This window comes from Carettochelys insculpta, chromosome 28, assembly GCF_033958435.1.
Source record: "Carettochelys insculpta isolate YL-2023 chromosome 28, ASM3395843v1, whole genome shotgun sequence".
Classification (NCBI taxonomy): Eukaryota; Metazoa; Chordata; order Testudines; family Carettochelyidae; genus Carettochelys; species Carettochelys insculpta.
In genome coordinates, this window is record NC_134164.1 from 8,806,169 (window position 1) to 8,828,604 (window position 22,436).

General features: G+C 52.9%; 1 protein-coding gene across 1 annotated transcript in view; it reads right to left on the reverse strand.

Moving 5' to 3' along the window:
• The window catches only part of ACE (angiotensin I converting enzyme), a 63,681-nt gene extending 41,848 nt beyond the window's left edge, over window positions 1-21,833 (reverse strand). The window contains exons 1-2 of the mRNA XM_074979162.1: window positions 21,103-21,833; window positions 7,334-7,501 (exon numbers count right to left, since the gene is read on the reverse strand). Of these exons, the coding sequence (XP_074835263.1) occupies window positions 7,334-7,501; window positions 21,103-21,315 (381 nt within the window). The 5' untranslated portion in view covers window positions 21,316-21,833. The remainder of the gene's footprint in view (window positions 1-7,333; window positions 7,502-21,102) is intronic.
• Window positions 21,834-22,436: the final 603 nt, after the last annotated feature.

Genomic DNA, 22,436 nt, shown 5'->3' on the forward strand with positions numbered 1-22,436 from the left:
GAAAATAGTAGTGGGGCATTTTCTGAATCCTGCATGCCACTACAATTCCCAGGAGAGGAAATTGCAGGGCTTTGTCCCTTCCTCTGGCTGATCACAAGCTGCTGAGTGCGGGAGGGAGATGTGTGGGAAGGAAAGTATTTGCGTTCACTACAAGCCTTATCAGCTGGGAACGAATAAGTACAGGGAAACTGCAGGAAGGAGATTTCAATAGCTGCTGCCTCTGTTCTGCCTGCAGAATGTCTGAGGCTGCAGCTTCTCTCATAGGGAGAGAAAGAGTCACTGCTGTCCTTGCCTTCAGGAAGCCCGGGCTGCTGATGGAGCATGGCTGTGGATCCAGCTCCGACAGATGGGATTGCAGTGTCACTACGAACATTTCTATGTAGTATTTCATCCCAATACCCTTCGCAAACCAGACCCAGGTTCTTTGGGATGGGGCGTCCCAGGTCCCAGTTAGGCACCTAACCAAGCGGGCAAATTTTCAGAAGAACCCAGCTCTCTGGGGGCATGTTGAGCTCTCCTATAAGCCAGGCAACCCACTATGGGCACGGAGCCCTAGAACGCCAGTCCCTGAGCTTCTGGGAAATTGTTGCCCTTGCTTGCAGAGAAAAATATCTTTCGCCATCACCAAAATGCAACTGTCTCTGGGGAGGCACTAAAGCAGCAGCAACGCATTGCAGAGCATTTAAGGAAGCGACATTTCATGAGCATGAAACACTCTCACCAGCAATGTTCCTACTAACTTTTTTTCCATCAATGGGTGGCATAAATTTTGTTATGTTCACCGAGGCATGTGCAGATGTGCCCCGCCAACGGCAACACACGCTGCCCACTGTGGATGGCTGTGATAGCGCTGCTAATCAGCTGGGCAGCACCTGAATCTGTCCCGGGTGGTCACCCAAGCACTCAGCTTACAGGGAACACTGCTCACCAGTGCAAATTATTTCACAATGTCCAGCATGAGAATTTAACTTTCTCACCAGTCCCCCAGGCGCACATTTTGGCTTTCATAGAATCACAGAATATGAGAACTGGAAGGGACCTTGAGAGGTCATTGAGTCCAGTCCCTGGCAGTCACAGCAGGAACAAGCACCATCTAGATCATCCCCCACAGGTGTTTATCTAACATGCTCTTGAATCTCTCCAATGGTTGAGATTCCACAGCCTCCCCAGGTAACTTATTCCAGTGTTTAACCATCCTGACAGTTAGGAAATTTTCCCTAATGTCCAACCTAAATCTCCCTTGCTGCAGTTTAAGCCCATTGCTCCTTGTCCTATCCTCAGAGGCCAAGGAAAATAATTTTTCCCTCCCGCCTCTAACACACTTTTAGTTACTTGAAAGCTGCTATCATGTTCCCTCTCAGCCTCCTCTTTTCCAAACTAAACAAACATAATTCTTTCAATCGTCTTTCAGAGGTCATGTTTTCTAGACCTTTAATCATTTTGGTTGCTCTTTTCTGGAGCTTCTCCAGTTTGTCCTCACCTTCCCTGAAACATGGCACCCAGAACTGGACACATTACTAATCAGCACGGAGTAGAGCAGCAGATTTACTTCTCGTGTCTTGCTTGCGACACTCCTGTTAACGCACCTCAGAATGACGTTTGCTGTTTTTGCAACAGTGTCACACTGTTGACTCACATTTAGCTCGAGGTCCACTGTGACCCCTGGTTGCCTTTCTGCAGAACTCCTTCCTAGACAGTTGCTTCCCATTTTGTGCATGTGAAATGGATTGTTCTTTCCTAAGTGGAGAACTTTCCATTTGCCCTTACTGAACTTCATCCTACTCACGTCAGACCTTTTTTTTTTTTCAGTTTGTCCAGGTCATTTTAAATTATAACCATATCCTCCAGAGCACTTGCAACCCTCCCAGCTTGGTATCATCTGGAAACTAAAGAAGCGTTCTCTCCATCGTTATCTAAATCGCTGATGAAGATATTGAACAGAACTGGTCCCAGAACAGATACCCATGGAACCCCACTTATTATGCCCTTTCTTTCATAGCTCTTTGCAGCTGACTAAATGAAAATACAAGCTGTGGGGCACCTCCCAGTTGATGCCCCACCCAGTTCCTACCTTACAAGCCCCCAGGTAGTGCCCCACACACCATACCACACCACACCAGTCAGCTGTGCGTGGAGCTTTGCTGGTGTTCACGCAGCAGCAGGCTACACTCTGTGGTGAGGCTAGCTGTGCTGCGGGGAGGGTGCTCCTGGGCACTGGCTGGCACAGACCAAATGAAGCTGGTTACATTTCACAGGGTTAGGAGGAGGGGATGCCCTGGAGGGTTGACTCAGCACAGCTCAGGTTGCTGGCGTCACCCCTTGCTCTTTAAGCCAATTCCCCTTGTCTACCTAGCAGCCAGGCAAAGGGGTTCTATCTCCCACTGCAGCAGTAGATTAAAAGGTGCAAGCAGAGCAGCAGGATTGGCTGGGGGAAAAGCAGTGCCCTTTTTGTAAAAAAAATACAGGAGGCAGTACTTAGCCAGCTCCCCACCTCTGCCTCCCCAGCCAGTCCCACGGCTGCACCTGCTGAGGTGCCAGTACTCAGTACCATCAAGTACCAGCACTGGGAAACAGAAATCTCTGGAGCCCGCTCGTGGGCCAGCCCCAGCTATTAAACCCTTTAGCTACGCCTTTACTCTGAGACAAGAGCCTTGCAGGGGGCAGAATCTTGCCCAGTCTGCACCACTTAGAGGCTCCCCAGAGCAACACGCTGCTCCCACTCACAGACTCCCAAAAAGCGGGGCTCTTCTGCCCCTGGCAGATTTGGGCAGGTTCTGCACGTGGATGGGAGACGGACACGGAGCACCCAGGAGCAGTGGTCAGTCATGGGGCAGTGCTCATCTTGCTCAGTCTTTACTCACTAATCCCCCGCTCCCCGCTCAGCACCCTGATTCTGGAGAGGGTCACAACCAGGGACCCATTTGCTGGTGAGCAGATGGGGGTGGGGGTGCTCCTGACCACAGGAGCAGCCTGGAAAAATTCTAGCCTGGACAGTGATTTCCTGCCCAAGCTGTTGCTGTTTCATTTCCTCGCCTTTGGCCTCGGTGCATTTCCTTTCCTGCCTGTATTTTTCTGAGTACCTTGTCCCACTCCATTGACCATTTTTTGACAGCATGTCAAGTGGCTTCTGCCCTTCCTACCTTCACATCTCTTCCCTGGATCAGAGGAAAAATGTGCTATCTTTGCTTCTCTGACCCATTGATCCAGGGTCACTATCTACCCCAGTCGTTAACCCCCTCAGTTGCCCCACCCCCAGGAGATGTGATACCAATTTGTGCCTCCAGGACTCCGGCCCTGCCTCAGTGCTTCACAGGGTTGGATTCCCCTGCACCTCAGGCAGTTGTTTACACCAGTGCAAAGTGCTTTCAGATCAGCCCCACAGCCTTAGACAGCCACATTCAGCTTCTGGGCCAATGTACTGTCCAAGCTGCAAGGCAGATCTGCTCAGGCCTGTATTTTAGCCTGGAAAGAGCAGTAGCCTCTGAGGAAATGGATTGGCTGTTGCAGCCATTCCAGTGTGGTCTCCCACCCATTGCTGGCCTCGCCTTGCCACTGAGGTGTGGTAGAGGCACCTTCTAATTTGGCTGCGGGGATGTCATTGCCGGAGAAAATCTTGGGACCCTGGGAGAAAGTGTGTCAGCATCTCAGCTGTCAGATGTGATACCCCCGAAGGGCACACAGAGAGCTAGGAAGAGTCGAGGAGATGGGGAGCTGCCCTCTTTGTCCCATAGCAAATTACAGCCCCATCCAGCATCTGGACACAGCAGCTTTGTAAGAAAGGCAGGACGGTCCAGCTCTGCCACAGCCCTGCATGGCCTTAGGCAAGTCACTTCACTGCTCTGGGCCCCACCTGTACAATGGGGAGAAATGCCCTGCCCCCGGGGTGCTGTGACTGTGACTAGCTCAGATGCTAGGGGGCAGAGAAGTACAGCAGGGGCCCCACCTTCCTTAGCAGGGCGCCTGGGGACTGGTTCTTTGGAGTGGGTAGCATCTCTATGCTGCTCTCACTGTCTGCTCACAGACCCAAACAGCAGCCCATGGCCGGTTCCACGAATGGCCATTCTCAGCTGGCGGAGCTGATCGGGGCAGAAGGGGACTGAGAGGCCCCCAGCACTGTAGACCAGGATGTGGGGACTGAACCTTCTGGGGGCACAGTATTTCCTAACTTTGATCAACCCTTCCCCTTCCAGCCCCTCTTTTAACGTCTCCGTCTGAAGCCTGAGGCAGAGCTCCCCACCACTGGGGTGACTAGAGTTATTTTTTGGGTCCCTGGTTTGAAAGCCCTTAAAGGAGCCTGACTCTCAGACTAGGCCCTCTGCAAACCAGGCCTCTTTAAAGCAGATCTCTGCTTGGGCCCCCAGAATTCCAAGTGACTTTGGAAAACCCAGGCCTGGGACCCTGGCCTCCCTGTGGTCTTCCTAGTATCTCACCGCTCCCAGGGACAGGAGCATTTTGGTTTATTTCTTGTACGCCTGGTTCTCTTCCTGGCTTCTGCCCATGGGAAGTATCCAGCAAATGCTGGCTACGTCTACACTACAGGGTTTTGTCAACAAAACCAATGGAGCATCCACGCTAAAAAATGCCTTCTTTTGACATACTGTTGACAGATCTCAGCACTTTTGTCGACAGCCTTCAGCCTCTCCCTGCCGAGGCAGAACACCTCTCTCCACAGAATCTGTCGATAAAAAAAGCCGTGCGGATGCTCCAGGGGGTCCTCTGTCGACAGACGGGGCTTCCGGGTTGCTGGGCATCCCCGTCTGCTGTGCTTCCGGTAGGGCCTTCTGTCAACAGAGCAGGCCACTTCTGTGGCTACGTCTACACTAGCCCAAAACTTTGAAACGGCCATTTGGAAGTTTACTAGTGAAGCGCTGAAATACATATTCAGAGGCTCATTAGAATGTCGGCACTTCGAAATTGCCGTGGCTCGCCGCTGCGTGGCTCGTCCAGACAGGGCTCCTTTTCGAAAGGACCCCAGCAACTTCAAAATCCCCTTATTCCTAACAGCAGATAGGAATAAGGGGACTTTGAAGTTGCCAGGGTCCTTTCAAAAAGTACCCCCATCTGGACAAGCTGTGCGGCGGCGAGCTGCATCAATTTCAAAGTGCCGCGGCTGCCAGCATTCTAATGAGCCTCTGAATATGTATTTCAGCGCTTCACTAGTAAACTATGAAATGGCCATTTGCATGGCCATTTCGAAGTTTTGGGCTAGTGTAGACACAGCCCATGTGTGGCCGCAATCTGTCGACAGAAGATCTCTTCTGACAGCAACTTCTGTCAGCAGATTGCCCTGGTGCAGACGTAGCCGCTGGGTTCAGCTCGTTTGCAGTACTTACTTGTCCTGAGAGAAGCCTGGGCAAGCTGCTTCCCAGTCACACCTTCCCCTTGGCTCGCTGCCCCATTCAGTAGCAGCAGTAGTTCAGACCACTCACGCTCCTCCTGGCCTGAAGGTCAGTTCTCATCCACGTTACCACCCTCCTGTCATCTGTTGTGAAAACCCAGTCCCCACTTCTACAGTGTGTCTCCTCTGCCTGCTGTCTAACCCTCATCTCTCATGTCCCTGAGGCTCTCCCTGTCCCATCTGCTTTGGCTCTACTCTTATCACGTGCAGCTTCCTTGTGGCCTCACAAAAGCACCCACTGATTTACCTTTAAGGGACAACCACAGCAACGAGCTACAAGGGGACGGGGCTGCACTTTTAAGGGGCAGAGGTGAAAGGAAGCAGGTGCACCTTGGGGTACAGCTCCAGCAAGAGCTGCACTGAGCTGAGCTGCACAGAAAGCCAGCAGGGTGCTACTTAAAGCACTGGCAGGACCCAGGTTGCAATTGGACAGTACTTGGAAGAAGTTTTAAGTTACTTGCACCCTGGTGAGGGGCCTGAGCTACCAGCCAGCCCTGTTTGATTAGCACACCCAGCTGCAAGAGGGAGGTTGGCTGCCTCCTGGGACTGGCCCTCAGCAGTGAGAAGGGCCTCTGGCCCCCGCAGTGTTTGCTGGCTAAGGGACAAGCTTCGTTCTGAGTCACTCTGCAAGTTTGTTCTTGGAATGAGCAAGCCATAGACGGAGATGAGGGTGTGCCGGGGGCAGGGGCTGGTATTTAATCCTTCCTGGGCTGGAGAAGCAGCCCCACATTATAAATAGCGAATCTATATTTACTAACGCCACACAGGCCACAGGCTGAAGTGGTCTGTTCGATAAGAGAGCTCAGCAGCATGCCCAAGCTGCTGGGGTACGACTGGTCAGGTAGAGACTCAGCGACCTGGTTCCCGGCTGTGACGGCCTGATTAGTGCCAGGGGGCCATGCGCAAGCCCAGCTGGCCACAAGTGACTCGTGGCAGCACTTGGAAGGTGCACTGCCCCCTATGATCCCACCAACATTTTAAGGGTTTAATAGGGTGCCCCACTTGCCCCTTCCCTGCCTCTCTGTGTGGACCTCCCTGTCCCCCCGCCTTCCCCTACGGCCCTAGCACATGCCAGCACCAGGAGCACTTGTGCAGGGAGCACAGGTCTGGCAGACTTGGATTTGCACATGGCAGGGCCCCCTGCTGCATGGCATTATTAGAGGACTATGGTGAAGCAGGGCCAGATGGCTGGGCTGGTGTTTCCCATCCCACCTCTCCCCTGCAGTCGCCAGACACTGCCGCAGCTTCGCTCTTGCCCTAGGTTCACTGTCAATGGTGCCCAGGCTGTATGGATGGAGATTCTCTCCTCTCCAGGGCAGGCTCAGGAGGAGCTGCACCCACTCATAGCCGGCCTGCAGTGGGGCCAGCCTTCGAAGGCAGAAAAGCAGCTGGGACAGTCTGAGCTGCAGAGCTCCATATTTGAGTTTGAGCTGGTGATGCCCCAGCCACCTGGCTCTGTTCACAAACCAAAGGATGGATTTCCAGGTGGCCTCCTGTGTTCCAAGAGCCTGCCCGAGACCCCAGCTGAGCCCAGAGTACTCGCCCCTAACCTCCCACAGCTCACACACATGCCTGCACGGCCCTGATCCTTCCTTGCTTTAGTCCCTGACCCCACAGTGACTTAGTGGTATGTCTGTATGCAGTTACGTGCCCGTGGCTGGCTTGTGCCAGCTGATTCAGGCTCACCGGCTTCCATGTAGATGTTCCAGCTCAGGCTGCACCTGAGCTCTGTGACCCTCCCACCAAGATCCCAGTACCTGAGCTCCAGGCAGAACATCTACGCTGCAATTAAAAGTCCCCTGAGCCAGAACACATGCCCACTGGCGTGAGCCAGCCACAGGTGTGTAACTGTAGTGTAGTGTAGTGTGACTGTAGTGTAGACATGCCTTTACCCTCCCCGCCCCCACTCTCAGACCAACTCAGCACGACTCCTACCCGCTGACGCTTGTCCAGGGGCAGGTTGGAAGGCCCCAGGGTCTGGATGGAGCCAATGATTTTCTTCAGCTGAGTGTTTGTGAAATTCTTCCAGATGGAGCCATAGAGTTCCTTGGCTTTCTTCCCCCAGGCTTCCGTGAAGTTCTGCTCCTCCAGGGAGGCCAAGATCTGGAAAACAGGAGAAAAGACTCTTCTATGGCAGATATTCCCTCTCCCTGGATCACCATTTAGCCATTGCTTCCGGAGACTATCTAGCCTGCAGTATTTGTACCCCATCTCTGTGGGGTGCTAGAGAATGGTGACCAGCCCCAGCATGTGACACAGGCTGGTAGAGCTCCATGGTTCATACAGAACATCCAGCCCAGCAAAAAGAGAGGCACATCATGGGCCCCTGCCTTGCTGCTGCACCTGTAAAATGAAAACGAGACTCACCTTTGCAGGCACACCATGGTACAGCAGGGCGGCCCATTACCAGGCACCAGGGTGGGACTCAGGAGAGACAGGTTCTAGTTCTGCCCCCTCTCTAGGATGCTACTTCACCTGCTATTGTCTGTTTCCCTTATAGGGACGGCCACTCCCTGTGGTATGTCTGTGCTGCACCTGGGAGGGTGCTTTCTATGGGTAGAGAGATGCTCTAGCCACAGCAGTGTGGGCTTGCTGCAGGAATGCGACCAAGGCCAACTCCCTGGCTATGTACAGTTAATATGTGCTGCTATGGCTTCCTTGCTGTTTTGTAGCCCTCTAGCTCAAGCAAAGCTGGCATGCGATTGCCCACCCGTGCAGGGAAGTCCTTGCTCAGGTGCTGTGTAAACTTACCTTGGTGCATGCACAACAACCATGGATTGAATTCTATGTGTTACTGTCACCTAAATAATAACGAAGTGCTAATAGGAGTCCCAGGTATTTGTATGGGACAATGTGCTCATCAAGTCGAGTATCATGTCTCTGGCACAGAGGCCAGTTCTATGCAAATCCAGCTATGAGAACTGCATAGCTGGAGTCGACTCATCTGAAAGCAATTCTTTGCCACTGTCCGCACAGCAGGAGGTCTCCGGGAGAAACTCTTCCATCAAGGTTCCTTACTCCTTACAACTGCCAGGAGCACCAGGGTCGATGGTGGCTCTGTGACAGTTTAATTTAGCACATCCCCACTAAGTGCGCTGAATCGAACTCTGGAAGATTGACTGCCAGCATATCCCTCTTCTCATTAGAGTAGATGTGCCCAAAAAGACAGATCCTTCCTTCCTCCAGTGCCGTCTCTCAATTTTTCTCGATTACTCTACCCCTGGCAGGAGTCTGATTTATTTTGTGCACCCCCAAGTTTCATCTCACTTTAAAATTACTTCCTTACAAAATTGGACATCAAAATATAAAAGTGCCACAGCACAAGGACTGAAAAATTACTGACTTTCACCATGTAAATATTGTCCTTACTGCTCAGTGTTTAATCTGCAGAGCAGCATAAGCAAGCTGCTGTCAGTATGACATTTCTGCTTGTACTGCAAATATCTAGAGGAATTGATGTACCCTTGGAAAACCTCTTTGTACTCTCACGGGTACTTGCACCTCCAGTTGAGGAGCACTGCCTTGTGCATATGGCTCACTTGGCAACGTTGGATGTGATATATATATCTCATAGAACTTGAAGGGACCTTCAGAGGTCATTGAGTCCAGTCCTCTGCACTTGCAGCATGACCTATTACCATTGCTGATGGATTTTTTTTTAAATGTATTTGCCCCAGATCCTTAAATGGCTCCTTCAAGGACTGAATTCACAACCCTAGGTTTAGCAGGCTGAGGCTCAAACCAATGAGCTATCCCTCCCCACAACTGTCACAAAAAGCCAAGCAGTCCTGTAGCATCTTAGGCTATGTCTACACTGCAGTTATTTCAAAATAACTAACATGCCATTAAGCTTCGAAGTAGGGCACTACTCCATTCGCAGGAATGGAGTAAGGACTTCGAGGCTGGGCTTCCTTACTTCAAAGTTAGCTTTGAAGTAAGGGAAAATGTGTGTAGACACTGCAGGCTACTTTGAAATAGCCCCTAACTTCGAAGTTAGTTCCTAGCGGAGACGTACCCAAAGTGAGAGAAATAACACCTAGTTTGAACTGCTAATTTGAAATAGGTGCTATTTGGACATGGAATAGCGCTTTTTCAAAATAAGCCATAATGGGCGTCAATGGCACTATTTTGAAATAGCACCATGGACCCAGAAATGCTATTTTGAAACAGCATATTGTGCATAGTTGTGTTATTTTAAAATAAGATACCTTATTTAGGAATAAGGCTGTAGTGTAGACATAGCCACAAAGACTAACACATTTATTTATTAGGTCATGAGCTTTCGTGGGTAAGACCCACTTCTTCAGATTTTCAGATTGGAGTCGACAATTCGAACCCAGGGTTTAGATAGCTGCAGACTAATACGGCTACCCCCCCGAGAATATTTACACCCTAAATTTGCGGCAGGCTTGGCTTGGGGTGGGGACGGAATAAATTGCCTGGGGAGATTAAATTATAAATAATAATACATTAATACCTTTAAAAATTACCTAGGGAGGTTGTGGAATCTCCATCACTGGTGATATTTCAGAGCAGGTTAGACCAGACACCTCTCAGGGATGGTCTAGATGGGACGTGGTCCTGCTGTGACAGCAGGGGACTGGACTCAATGACCTCTTGAGGTCCCTTCCAGTTCTAGTGTTCTATGATTCTATGGTTTATTCAACTGCCAGCGCATCCATCTTCCCATAAGAGTAGCTGTACCCTAAAAGACAGATCCTTCCTTCCTTCCTTCCTTCCTCCAGTGCAGTCTCTCAATCTTTCTAGATTACTCTACCCCTGGCAGGAATCTGATTTATTTTGTGCATCCCCAGGTTTCACCTCACTTAAAAAACTACTTGCTTACAAAATTGGACATGAAAATATAAAAGTGGCACAGCACACTAGGACTGAAAAATTACTGATTTTCACCTGTGGCAGGGCCAGGGCAGAGGGCCCCCTCAGAGGGAGCCCAAACAAGCTGAAGGGCCTGCAGAACACCAGCAGGGCAATCTCAGGCAGCTGGGCAGGAGATGGCTCAGCCTAACTGGGACCAGCTGACTCCATGACTGAGCTAATAAGAGGCTGTTAGAAAGCCTTCACAGTGGGGAGGGTGTGAGAGGTGAATGGAGAAATGCAAGGAGATTTGAGTAGTGGGAGGGGGCTTTCATAGGATAGGCCCACTTTAGCAGATCAATCTCATTTCCAATACAGATTGACATTTATAAGTACAGAGGACCAAATGGGCAAAACCTTCACCAAAGAATAAATGGATGCAGAGCAGACATCAGGAATCTCACTACACATAAGCTGGTCAGTGAACACTTCAATGGAGTGAACTGTTCTGTTAAAGACCTGAGAATTTGTGTCCTAGAACAAAGAGAATTGAAACACTGATTACAGTAGAACTCTTCAGTTACACAAGGGTTCTGTTCCACATACCCTTGCATAACCTGGACTTCATGTAAGTGGGGGTCTGGCTTTTTCTCCAGTGAGACAAATGTTCTGCACCCAGGGAAGCAACATAAAGGTAAGTCCTGGGAGGGGTGGGGGGGCAGTTGGGGAGGGTTAAGCCTGGCAGTGGGTTGAGGCCATGGGAGGTGGGCAGGGAGGGGGCCTGGATTAAGCTGGAGCTGTGATCAGGGGTGGTGAGCCAGAGCCCTGCTTGGGTGGTGAGTTGGGCCATGGGGGGGTTTGAACTGAATCATGGGGGGGGGGGGTTGAACCAGAGCCATGTGCAATGGGGGGTTGAACTGGGGCTGTGGGGTGGGGGGGTTGAGCTGGAGTCACGTGTGAGGGGTGGTGAGCCAGAGCTGGGTGCAGGGGTGAGGGGTGAGCCAGCAGAGGGGTTGAACCAGGGCCCGGGAGTCATGCCTGAGGGGCGCTGAGCTAGAGCCAGAGGCAGGGGTGGGGGTGAGCAGGAACTATGTGCCAGTGGTGAGCTGGGACTATGCAGAGCCAGGAGGGGATGAGCTGGGGATGTGGAGGAGTGAGTTAAGTGCAACTGGAAATTGCGCATTTCCAGGGTTTACTGTAGGAACCAGGGTCAGCTGTGTAAGAGCAGGGTCGTGTACTCTGGGCTCACATACTCTGAGACCTTATTGTACAGCAAGAAATTTGTGACTCGAAATTCGTATTCAAATTCAACACATTAACATGTGCTAGGAACAGAGACACCAACTACCTCAGGCATGACAAGGACTGCTTCCCTTCCTTTCATGCTTGTAATTATCTCAGGCAGGACATTTAACATCCCCTATCTCTCTGCCACCTACTTCAGCCCTATCTACATGATTTGTCAGGTTTTATTGCAATTTTTTTTTTGGTCCTCTAGACTTATAAATGTCACTGTGTTGGAAATGAGATTGATCTGATGAAGTGGGTCTGTCCCACAAAACCTCATCACCAAACAAATCATTTTGTTAAAGTGCTACATTTCTGCTGGTTGGTTGGTTGGTTTGTTTTTAAAACGGACCGTTGCTAATCACTGACCCGGTGCAAACGTCCACTGTCCCAGCCTCCCACCTCAAGCCAGGAGTCTCTGCAATCAGCCCCTCGTTCTCCAGACCCTGCCTGCCTGTGCTTCTTAGGATTAACGAAGCAAGGAGGGTAAATAGGAGAATGCCCGGGCAGGGTGCCTCACCTTGGAGAGCAATGACGCAAGCTGCCTCTATTTACTTTAACTTTCAAAGCTGAGTTTTAGATCTGCAGGGCGAGGGTAATGATTCCTGCTCCTGAGACGTAACCTGTTCGTCTCCCGGCTGTTCACACCCCAGCACAAGCCCTGATTCTTCAGCATGAGACTCTGGGCTTTTTCAGCCAGTCACCTTCCTTAATCACCAGAGGGCTGTCCCCTGCTGTCCCCTCTCTACCCTTCCCTATGCTGACCCCGCTGTCTCACAAGACCCTCTGCCCAGGAAGTTAACCTAGAATTACTGCACTGCCTCTTGGCTTACCCCTTGTAGTGTGGGGATCAGGTATTGCTCGGCATTGGGTTCTACAGCTGTATGCTTCCAAGAGCCTCTTGCATGGCACCCAGGTGGATGTAACACTAACACCCATCTTGCAAGGATGAGCAATGACAAGATCCTGCTGCAACCCCAAAGATTTGCTGAGAGTCCTGTTTCCTGTGCAGTGTCAGAGGAAACTTTGGAGAAGAGATGTCACTCAGCCGGAGGTCACAGAAATTAGAAAGAGAGGTATGCAGGGGGATGGAACAATCATTAGGTAGGTAGCTAGACACCATGCTTAATGCTGCTTTGTTATTGAAGAGCAGCTACTCAGTACTGAACTACCAGCTGGTTTTCTTGCCTTCTTGCAAAAAATGGATCATATGACTTGTTTGGGAGATAGATATATTGATTTGGGGCATTGCAACTATACTCTTTGAAACAACGTGTTTGTCAGCCTTCTCACCGTCTTCCTTTAAATAGCTGGTTGCTTGAGTAAATGTCACTGATTTGCTAATTACCAGGGAGAAAGAGAGGGGCACATTCCCAAGCTCTCACTTCCCTAGGCTGGGACAACTATCAGCAATGCCCATGCAGCACAAGGTTGATTCTGGGCTCAGATTCTACTTTGCTCCATGGTGATTTACACCTTTGCATGGTCAGGATCTAGTGCTTACAGGAGGCTGGCGGCCTTCCACTCCCCACTTTGCATGGCTGGCAGTGATGACTCCAGGGAATCAGGTGCAGGACACACATGGTATTTCAAAGCAGGAGGCACCCTCCTCTCCCCAGAGCTTTGTTTCCATCCTTCCCCATATAGTGAAATGCTCCTCTATGAAAAAGTTATTGCTGAGTTTTCTCTGGTGTGTTAGTGTATCTGCACTGGGAAAGCTGGGCCCCACGGCTTCAGGGGGAGGGAAAGGAAAAATAGAACATAAGAACGGCCATACTGGGACTGACCAAAGATCCATGGAGCCCAGTATCCTGTCTTCTGATACAGGCCAAATGCCTGATGCCCCAGAGGGAGTGAACAGAACAGATAATCACAAAAGAGATCCCTCTCCTGACATCCATTTGCAGTCTCTGACAAACAGAGGCCAGGGACACCATTCCTACTTATCCTGGCTAATATCCACTGATGGATCAAACCACCATTAATTCATCTAGTTCTTTTCTGAACCCTGTTTAAAATCTTGGTCTTCAAAACCTCCTCTGGCAGGGAGTTCCACAGGCCTGCTATGCGCTATGTGAAGAAAAACTTCCTTTTGTTAGGTTTAAACCGGCTACCCATTGATTTCACTTGACGACCCCCTAGCTCTCTTGTGACGGGAACAAGTAAACAACTTTTCCTTATTCACTTCTTCCACACCTGTCATGATTTTATAGGCCTCTGTCATATCCCTCTTAGTCTCATTTTTACAAAGCTGAAATGTCCCAGTTGTTTTAATCTCTCTTCATATGGCACCTGTTCCAAACCCCTAATTGTTTTTGTTGCCCTTTTCTGAACCTTTTCCAATGCCGAGCTCTCTCCTGAGATGAGGCGATCACATTTGTATGCAGTGTTCCAGATGGGGGCGTACCATGGATTCATATAGATGGAATACGATATTCTCTGTCTTATTCTCTATCCCTTTTTAAATGATTCTGTTTGCTTTTCTGATGGCTGCAGCGCATTGAGCAGATGTTTTCAGAGAACTATCCATGACTCCAAGATCTCAAATAAACAACGTACATTTGAGAAGCTCTCCCAGCTGTCCCTAGATCAGTATTTCTGTGGCACTGATTGCTGGTTTGGGACAGCTCAGAGGATATTTAGCTGGGAGACCTGCCTCATTCACTCCGCAGTTTGGTCTAGTGGATGGTGCATAAGACTGGCATTCAGGAAACATGGCTTCCATTTCCAGCTCCAGTGATACAGAAACCCAAGGGCTGGTGCAAACATCACCTGTGGAGGGTGGGCTAATGAGAGCTGTGTCACTCTGGTGCTTTCATACCATTCAGATCCCATAGAAGGGACAGTTAGAGAGCCTTGGACTGGGACAGACTGGAGAGCGTCCCACCAGCTTCACCCCTCCCTTCTGCCTGGCTTGGCTGATAAGAAAAGTCATGGGAAGAGGCCTGCAGGACTCAGGCTTGTTTCACAACTCTGCAGTCTCAACAAGGGCTCTGGGGAGGAGCCCCTGCTGATGTACGAGAGGGCTGTCACCCCTCCCCACCAGGCTGGTTGACAGTCCTCTGTGCTAACCACTAGTCCACACACCCTTCCTATGTCGAAAATGGCAATTCCTGCCCGTGTTCCTTTTTAAATGTCAGAACCTCCTAAGCCACTTGGTGCATGTCATTAAGCATAGATCAGAAAACACATGGGATCAGCTCTCACACTGGGGTACCCCAGCAGAGTCCACGATGCTGAAGTTCTCAGCCACAGTCAGTTACCTGTAAGCTGAGCGCTTGGGCAGTTGTCTCGGGCCTGGGGGGAGAGGAAGATTCAGGTGCTGCCCAGCTGATTAGCAAAGCACCCACAGTTGGCAGCAGGTGTTTCTACTGGAGGTGCACATCTCTCGGTGCTCATAACAAAATTTATTCCACCCATGGATGTAAAAAATGAGTGGGAACACTGCCCACGCTGCATGAGAACACTGAAATCTTGGGCCAGAGCCTTGCCAGTACCTTGTCCCCTTGTGTCGTAAACTTTAAAAGTGTCTTGCCTTTCAGGAAGCCTGAGCCAACAGGACAGCCTCTCAGCGTTGCTGCAGCTGGCATAGGTTAGAGCAGCCCGGAGGCTGCTCTAATATATGTTGGGTGCATGGTGAGTGCTTATCTCCAAGGACTGAGGGAAAGATAAAAGTAATGTAGGGCCACCTTTGATGTCCCAGCTGGTCTAGACTGGGCATGATGTGACTGGACCCAAGGTTTCTGACCCCTTTTCTGTCATCAGCTTGATTTCTCCAGCTTATTTGTGCTTTAACATTGGTGCTCTCCTTGAGCCATGACATTTTCCCTGTAGAAACAGTATTGCCCAGCAGCCAGAGCAGGGGCCTGGGGTTCCTGCTGCTTTTTCTTTGAGTAAAGTCACTTTCCCGTTCTTGTGCCATTAAAAGGGCACAGCACTTGCTTGGGCAGCAAGACCCTTAAGCCAGGTGGCAGAGATTTTTGTGAACCTGGTGTGACAAGGCTACACAGCTGCCCAGTGCTCTTATTGTAAGCATGGGAGTGAGATCACTTCATGGCTGCAGCTCAGCAGCCGGCAAGCAGCAGCAGGTCACCCCTTGTATTGCCCCCAGCTGTGCCACACAAAGAGAACACAAATGTAGGGCAGGAGATGGCTCTGAGTGAGGGATTCCCTGTGGTTTCTTGATTGCCCTTGCAGGGCTACACATGGTCAAGCAACCTCCCCTTCAGGGGGCAGCTCTGCTGAATAGGCTAAACATCTGGAGCTGGCCCTCCAGCCATGCATGAGGGGGCTGAAGACCCCTTGGTGCATGGAGAGGAAACATTGGCTGCTTTGCCCAAGACGTTATCTCCCGCTGAGGAAGGATCATGGCACAGTATGGGCGACTTAGTGCTGCAGGCTGTAGAATTCCTTCAAACAGGTTACAGGAATGGGGATCCATGTGCTGGTGCCAGAACAGGTCTGGGAACACCCACATGCAGGCACAGACCGCCATTCGTTCGGACACGCTGGAGATGGACACGCAGCGTACGCAGACACATTTCAAATGCACACATTACACATTCTGCTAAATACAGACACACCTGGATATGCAGCTGTGAACACACCTCCCTCCCTCCCTCCCCCAGCCAAACATACACTGGTAGGACTGGAAGGCACCCTGAGATGTCATTGAGTCCAGACCCCAGCACTCATGGCAGGACTAAATAGTATCTAGACCATCCCTGGCGGGTGCTTGTCTAACCTCCTCTTAAAAATCTCCAGTGATAAATTCCACAACCTCCCTAGGTAATTTGTTCAGGTGCTTGGCCACCCTGACAAGAGGTTTTTCCTAATGTCCAACTTAAACCTCCCTTGCTACAGCCCATTTGCTTCTTGTCCTAACATCAGAGGTTAGAGAGCACATTTTTTTTCTCCCTTCTTCTTGTAACAACTTTTTATGGGCTTGAAAACTTATGTTCCCTATCCGTCCTCTCTTCTCCCCACTAAACAACCCCAATATTTTTAATCTTTCCTCACAGGTCATATTTTCCAGACCTTCCAGCACGGTGGTTGCTCTTCCCTGGACTTTCTCCAATAGGTCCACTAGATCTACACCTTTCCTGAATTGTGGCACCCAGAACTGGAGGCAGAGCAGAGGCCTAATCAGGACAGAGCAGAGTGGAAGAATTGCTTCTCATATCTCAGTTACAACATATCTGATGGTACAGCCCAGAATGACATTTGCTTTTTATGCAACAGCGTTGCACTATTGACCCACGTTTAGCTTGCAATCCACTATCACTCCTAGATCGTTTTCTCCAGTGCTCCTTCCTCGGCAGTCATTTCCCACTGCATATGACATGCAGCTGTGTGTTCCTTCCTAAATGGAGAGCTTTGCATTTGTCCTTAATGTTTTTCATCCTATTTACTTCAGACCATTTCTCCAGTTTGTCCAGACCATTTTGAATTTGAATCCTTTGCTCCGAAGCACTGTCAACCCCCTCCCAGCTTGGCATCCTCTGCAAACCTTACAGATATGCTCTTTATGCTATTATCTAAATCATGGAGGAAGATATTGAACAGATCCAGACTTAAACCTGATCCCTGCAGAACCCCACATAAGCTACGTCTACACGTGAATGCCACATCGAAATAAGCTATTTCGAAGAATAACATCTACACGTCCTCCAGGGCTGGTGCCGTTGACGTTCAACGTCAACATTGGGCAGTACTACATCGAAGTAGGCGCTGCAGGGGAGCGTCTACACACCAAAGCGGCCCACATCGAAATAAGGGTGCCAGGAACAGCTGCAGACAGGGTCACAGGGCGGACTCAACAGCAAGCAGCTCCCTTAAAGGGCCCCTCCCAGACACACTTGCACTAAACAGCACAAGATCCACAGAGCCAACAACTGGTTGCAGACCCTGTGCATGCAGCATGGATCCCCAGCTGCAGCAGCAGCCAGAAGCCCTGGGCTAAGGGCTGCTGCACACGGTGACCATAGAACCCCCCAGGGGCTGGAGAGAGCGTCTCTCAACCCCTCAGCTGACGGCTGCCATGGCAGACCCCGCTATTTCGATGTTGCAAGATGCGGATCAGCTACACGTGCCCTACTTCGATGTTCAACGTTGAAGTAGGGCGCTATTCCCATCTCCTCATGAGGATAGCGACTTCGACGTCTCGCTGCCTTATATCGATTTCAACTTCGAAATAGCGCTTGCCACGTGTAGACGTGGCGGGAGCTATTTCAAAGTTGGCGCAGCTACATCGAAGTAGCCGGCATGTGTAGACGCGGCTGTAATGTGTCTTTGCAGGATCATAGGGTTGGAAGGGACCTCAGGAGGTCATCTAGTCCAGCTCCCTGCCCAAAGCAGGACCAACCCCAACTAACTCATCTCAGCCAGGACTTTGTCAAGCAGGGACTTAACCTCTAGGGATGGATAATCCACTACCTCTCTAGGTAACACATTCCAGTGCTTCACCACCCTCCTGGCTGACTGTGAACTAGTGATAACTACACTCTGCGAATGGCTTTCCAATCAGTTATGCACCCACCTAATACTGCATCTAGGTGGGGAACCTATTTTGAATCAGTGGTCACTGACCTTCAGAAAAATCAGACACGTGAGACGTAAATAGAAAAGAAAAAACACCACAGTGACCTGGCCCCCAAGTGCAAAGGAGGAAAAAACCCCACCCTCACTGATGTGGCCACCAGTTGAGAACCAGGGGGAAAAAAAAGGGGGAGACACCTCACCTCACACCTAGGAACAGGCCTTCCCCCAGGGGCCTGATTAACTCTTGTGTGGGCCTAGGCCTAGCAAACGTTGAGAGTCCCCCCTCAGCTCTGGAGTGGGACCAAAACTGAAGGGTTCAGTGTGAGGGAGGGGGCTGCCAGGGACTGGTTAGGAGTGCAGGGTCAGGGCAGGAGGTTGGCTGCAGGTGGGGACAGAGGATTGGGTGCTTTCTTGGCACAGTTCCCATTTTGTGGGGGGTACAGGTTAGGGTGACCATATCTCCCTCTGCCAAATATGGGACATGGGGAATGACCCCCGTCCCAGACACAATGGGACAGATGGTCACCCTATCTAGGGTGCCAGGAACAGGGCTGCTGCCCAACCAGCAAAGCTCCTGGCTTCCCTGAGCTGTGAGTGGCAGCCTGCACTGCCACACAGGTCCAGCTCCCAGATGACCCAGCTGGGGGAAGCATGGCACCTCTGGTTCCAACCCCACTGTGGCCACAGTTCACCCCCCAGGTCAACTCCCCCCTCCTGCTGCTCCAGCTCTAACCCCCCACCCTTCCCCCACCCCCAGCTCTGGTTCCACCAGCCCCACTCCAACCCCTGCAGCCCTGGCTGGGGGAAGCCAGGCGGTCGCTGAGCTGCCATGCGGTCTGGCTCCCAGCTCCCCCAGCTGGGGTAAGCTGGCGAACCACTGTGAAATACAGGGCAATGAGCCCCTTTTGCAAAATAAATCAGGACACCACAGTGGTGCCTGAAATATGGGGCTTTCCCTAGCACAGGTGGTTCTGCACTGCCCTGCGGTTGCAGGTACCACCCTCCCCTTGCTCCCATGGATGGTGCCTGCAGGTCCCAGCTATGTACGGACTTTAACACAGCTCCCTACTGCTTTCCCCCACAGCAGAGAGCTGGTGCTTGTGCTCCAGCCACAGAGGGGAGCACTGAAGCTCAGAGATTTGCTGCGGGGCTGGAGCGCAGGTGCTGGCTTGACCCATTCAGGGAAGAAGCACTGAGCTGGCTGGGGTTCCGATCTGGCCTGTGGGACCTCAGTTCCCCATCCCTGATCTAGGTTGTATTTCCCTGGCTCGTTTATGAGCCCATCGTGTAAGTCAGTAGCAAAAGCCTCACTAAAGTCACTTCCCCCCATCCACAAGGCTTGGCAACGAATAAACAAATGTCTGCTTATTCTTTGACAGAGTAACGTACACAAATAGGCCTATCCACTGGCACACATACACTTCGATATAATCCTGTGGCCAGATCTATACACTGTACACAACCCTCCATGTATACATGCCTAGTTGTCCACACACACTTAGCACACACCCCAAGTTCACATACACATCTTGTGTTAGATTCCTCACTGACATACCTGCTGCAACCCAATGGAAGCCGGCGGGACTGTCGGAGTGTTGGCACCATTGCCCTCAGCCTACGTTGTACGCTCATCAGCATGTCCAGAAGCACCAGCCCACACATTCAGCCAAGCCCACAGTACGGGCTGAACCTCTCTCATCCGGAACTCTCTTGTCCCGCAACTTCCATAATCCAGCGTGATTTTAGTTAGCCAGATAACCACTTATCATGAGTGCGGACAAACAAGCTTCCCGTGGTCCCATAAAGTTTGATTAGCCACCAGTCCTGGCTCTTAGTGTTCCGTGCTGTTATTTAGCTGCAATTTACCCCAAAATGTCTTCTAAGAGCCCGGTGAGCAGAGAAAGAATTGGTAACCTGCTAGAAAATACTAACCTCCCATGATCAGGCAAATTCTCTCATCTGGCAGCGGTCAGGTCCCAAGAGTGCTGGACAAGAGATGTTCAACCTGCACTCACTTAGATACATGCACCCAATACAAAACCACCTGTGGGCCATATCCACAGCTGTCTAGCATGACCTTCCCCAGACCTGGCACCGCTGGCAACGGGCTGCCCCCCACTCCCTGGCACAGTGAGGGTCTTGGCACACAGGGGTGTGGGCAGAGAGATGAACCTTTTGTTGGTGGCCCAAGCCTACAGGCAGGGGCCATTTGTTGTGTTGCCCTGGGGCAGACTAGAGCAGCCTGAGGGCTGCTCTACTCCACAGCTGCCAGTGCCGGCAGGAATCCCCAGGGGACACCCCCCCCCCCACCGCAGGAAGGAGGCCTCAGCAGGGCAAGTGTCCCGAGCAGCCAGGCAGGGACATACGTGGGCACCAGCATCTCTACAGGCATCCGGGCGTTTCGGGTACACAGGCCTGGCCGCCGCCGCAGGAAAGCGCTTTGCTGCGCTGAGCCAGGGGCGGGCGAGCGCTCCCTCTGGCCGCTCGCCCCGACCAGGTGCCAGGGGGCGCCGCAGCTCCCACGGGTCCGGGTCAGCTTTAACCCCACCCTGCCCCCCGCGGAGCGGTCTGCACCCCTGGCCACTTCCTCCACGTGCCAGTCCCCAGGCAGGAGAGACTGTCAGCCAGCTGGTGGGGGGGGGGGGGCTCTGCTCTCCCCACTGCCTGACCCCCCCCCGGCAGGGGAAACAGCCGGATCGGGGGGGGGGGGTCCGCGTTCCCCCTGCCCGACCCCCCCGGCAGGAGAGACAGCCGGATTGGGGGGGGGCTCCGCGTTCCCCCTGCCCGACCCCCCCCCGGCAGGGGAGACAGCCGGATTGGGGGGGGGCTCCGCGTTCCCCCTGCCCGACCCCCCCGGCAGGAGAGACAGCCGGATTGGGGGGGGGCTGCGCGTTCCCCCTGCCCGACCCCCCCCGGCAGGGGAGACAGCCGGATTGGGGGGGGGCTCCGCGTTCCCCCTGTCCGACCCCCCCCGGCAGGGGAGACAGCCGGATCGCGGGGGCCGCGTTCCCCACTGGCCGGGCGCCCCCCAAGAGACACCTGCGGCCGCCGGCCGGGCTCACCTGGCGCTGGGAGTTGGCCTCGGTGAGGTTGGTGTTGTAGGTCCAGCTGGCGGCCACGCTCTGGAACAGGACCGCCTCGGCCGAGCTGTTGTAGTCCCGCGCGAAGGCGGCGGCCCCGGACTCGTTGGCGTCGCTGTCCGGGGGCAGGAGCCCGGCTTCCAAGGCAACCGCGGGGCTCAGCCAGAGCAGCAGCAGCCGGAGCGCCCGGCACATGGTGACAGCCGCCGGGCACCGAGCGCGCCTCTGCCCCGGGAGCCTCCCGCAGCGGCCGCCGGCTTATAAGTGCTGCCCAGACCCTGCCCACCGCGCCGGCCTCCCCGCAGATAAGAGCGAGCCTCGGCCTCTGCCTGCGGCGGCTCCGGCTCGGGAGGGAGCCCGGGGCCCGAGCCGCGCAGTGCCAAAGTCCTGCCCCGGGCGCTGGGGGGAGGGGGACAGGGCGGGGAGCAGAGGAGGGAGGTGCTGGGACCTGGCTCCCTAGAGGGCAGTGAAAGCAGGATCCCAGGTCCCCACCCAGCCGCCAAGGCCATGCCAGGGCCCTCCGGGCAGCCAGCTGCCTCCCCACGCAGCCCCCTCTGCGCCCCCTGTCCCGCCGCCGGGGCCCCGGGGGTCAGCGCTGCGTGGGCCGCGGCCGGAGAGCGGGGCGCTTCGGGGGCTGCGTCACGTCCCACTCGCTCCGCTCCCCCGGCTCAACTCCGGCAGACACTTGGGAGGGGTTTGTGCGTCCCCAGCTGCAGCCTGGTGTCCCCTGGGAGCGGCGCACAGCCAGGACCCCGCGAGTCCGGCGGATGGCACTGCTGTGAGCCAGGGGAGCCTTGACCCCACCTGGCCGGGTGAGTGGGCTTGTTCTGCCCTCCTTCCTCCAGGGGGTGGCTAACCCCCTCTGCCTTCTGATAGCACTGAAGGCAAGTGGAGTCCGGGCTGGATCCCAGTGGGTGGGAGGAGACTCCCAGGGATATGGCAGAGGGGGGAACCACTGCTAGCGGCCGCCTGGCGATCCGGGCTTGGATAAGTTTCCCAGGCCAGGAAGGTGGAGGTTTTGCTGGCAGGAAGGGCTTGCAAGCGGGAGAGGGGTCCCCTTGGCGGAGCTTGACACTGGTTGACACAGGTTGCAAGTTCTGCCGGGTCCCCAGTTCTTCCCAGCTGCCCCCAAGGTAGCCAGGGCCTGGAGTTTTTTATCACTGGCTGGGCCTGTTGCTCGCCTGTGCTTCAGCTTGGACGGATGGCTGCGCCGCTGCACTCTCACAGCAAGTTAGTTCTCATGTCTCCCTGAGCCAACAGCTGGCCAAGGTCACCTTGGCCATGTCTAGTGCTGGGCCACCAATCACCCATCACAT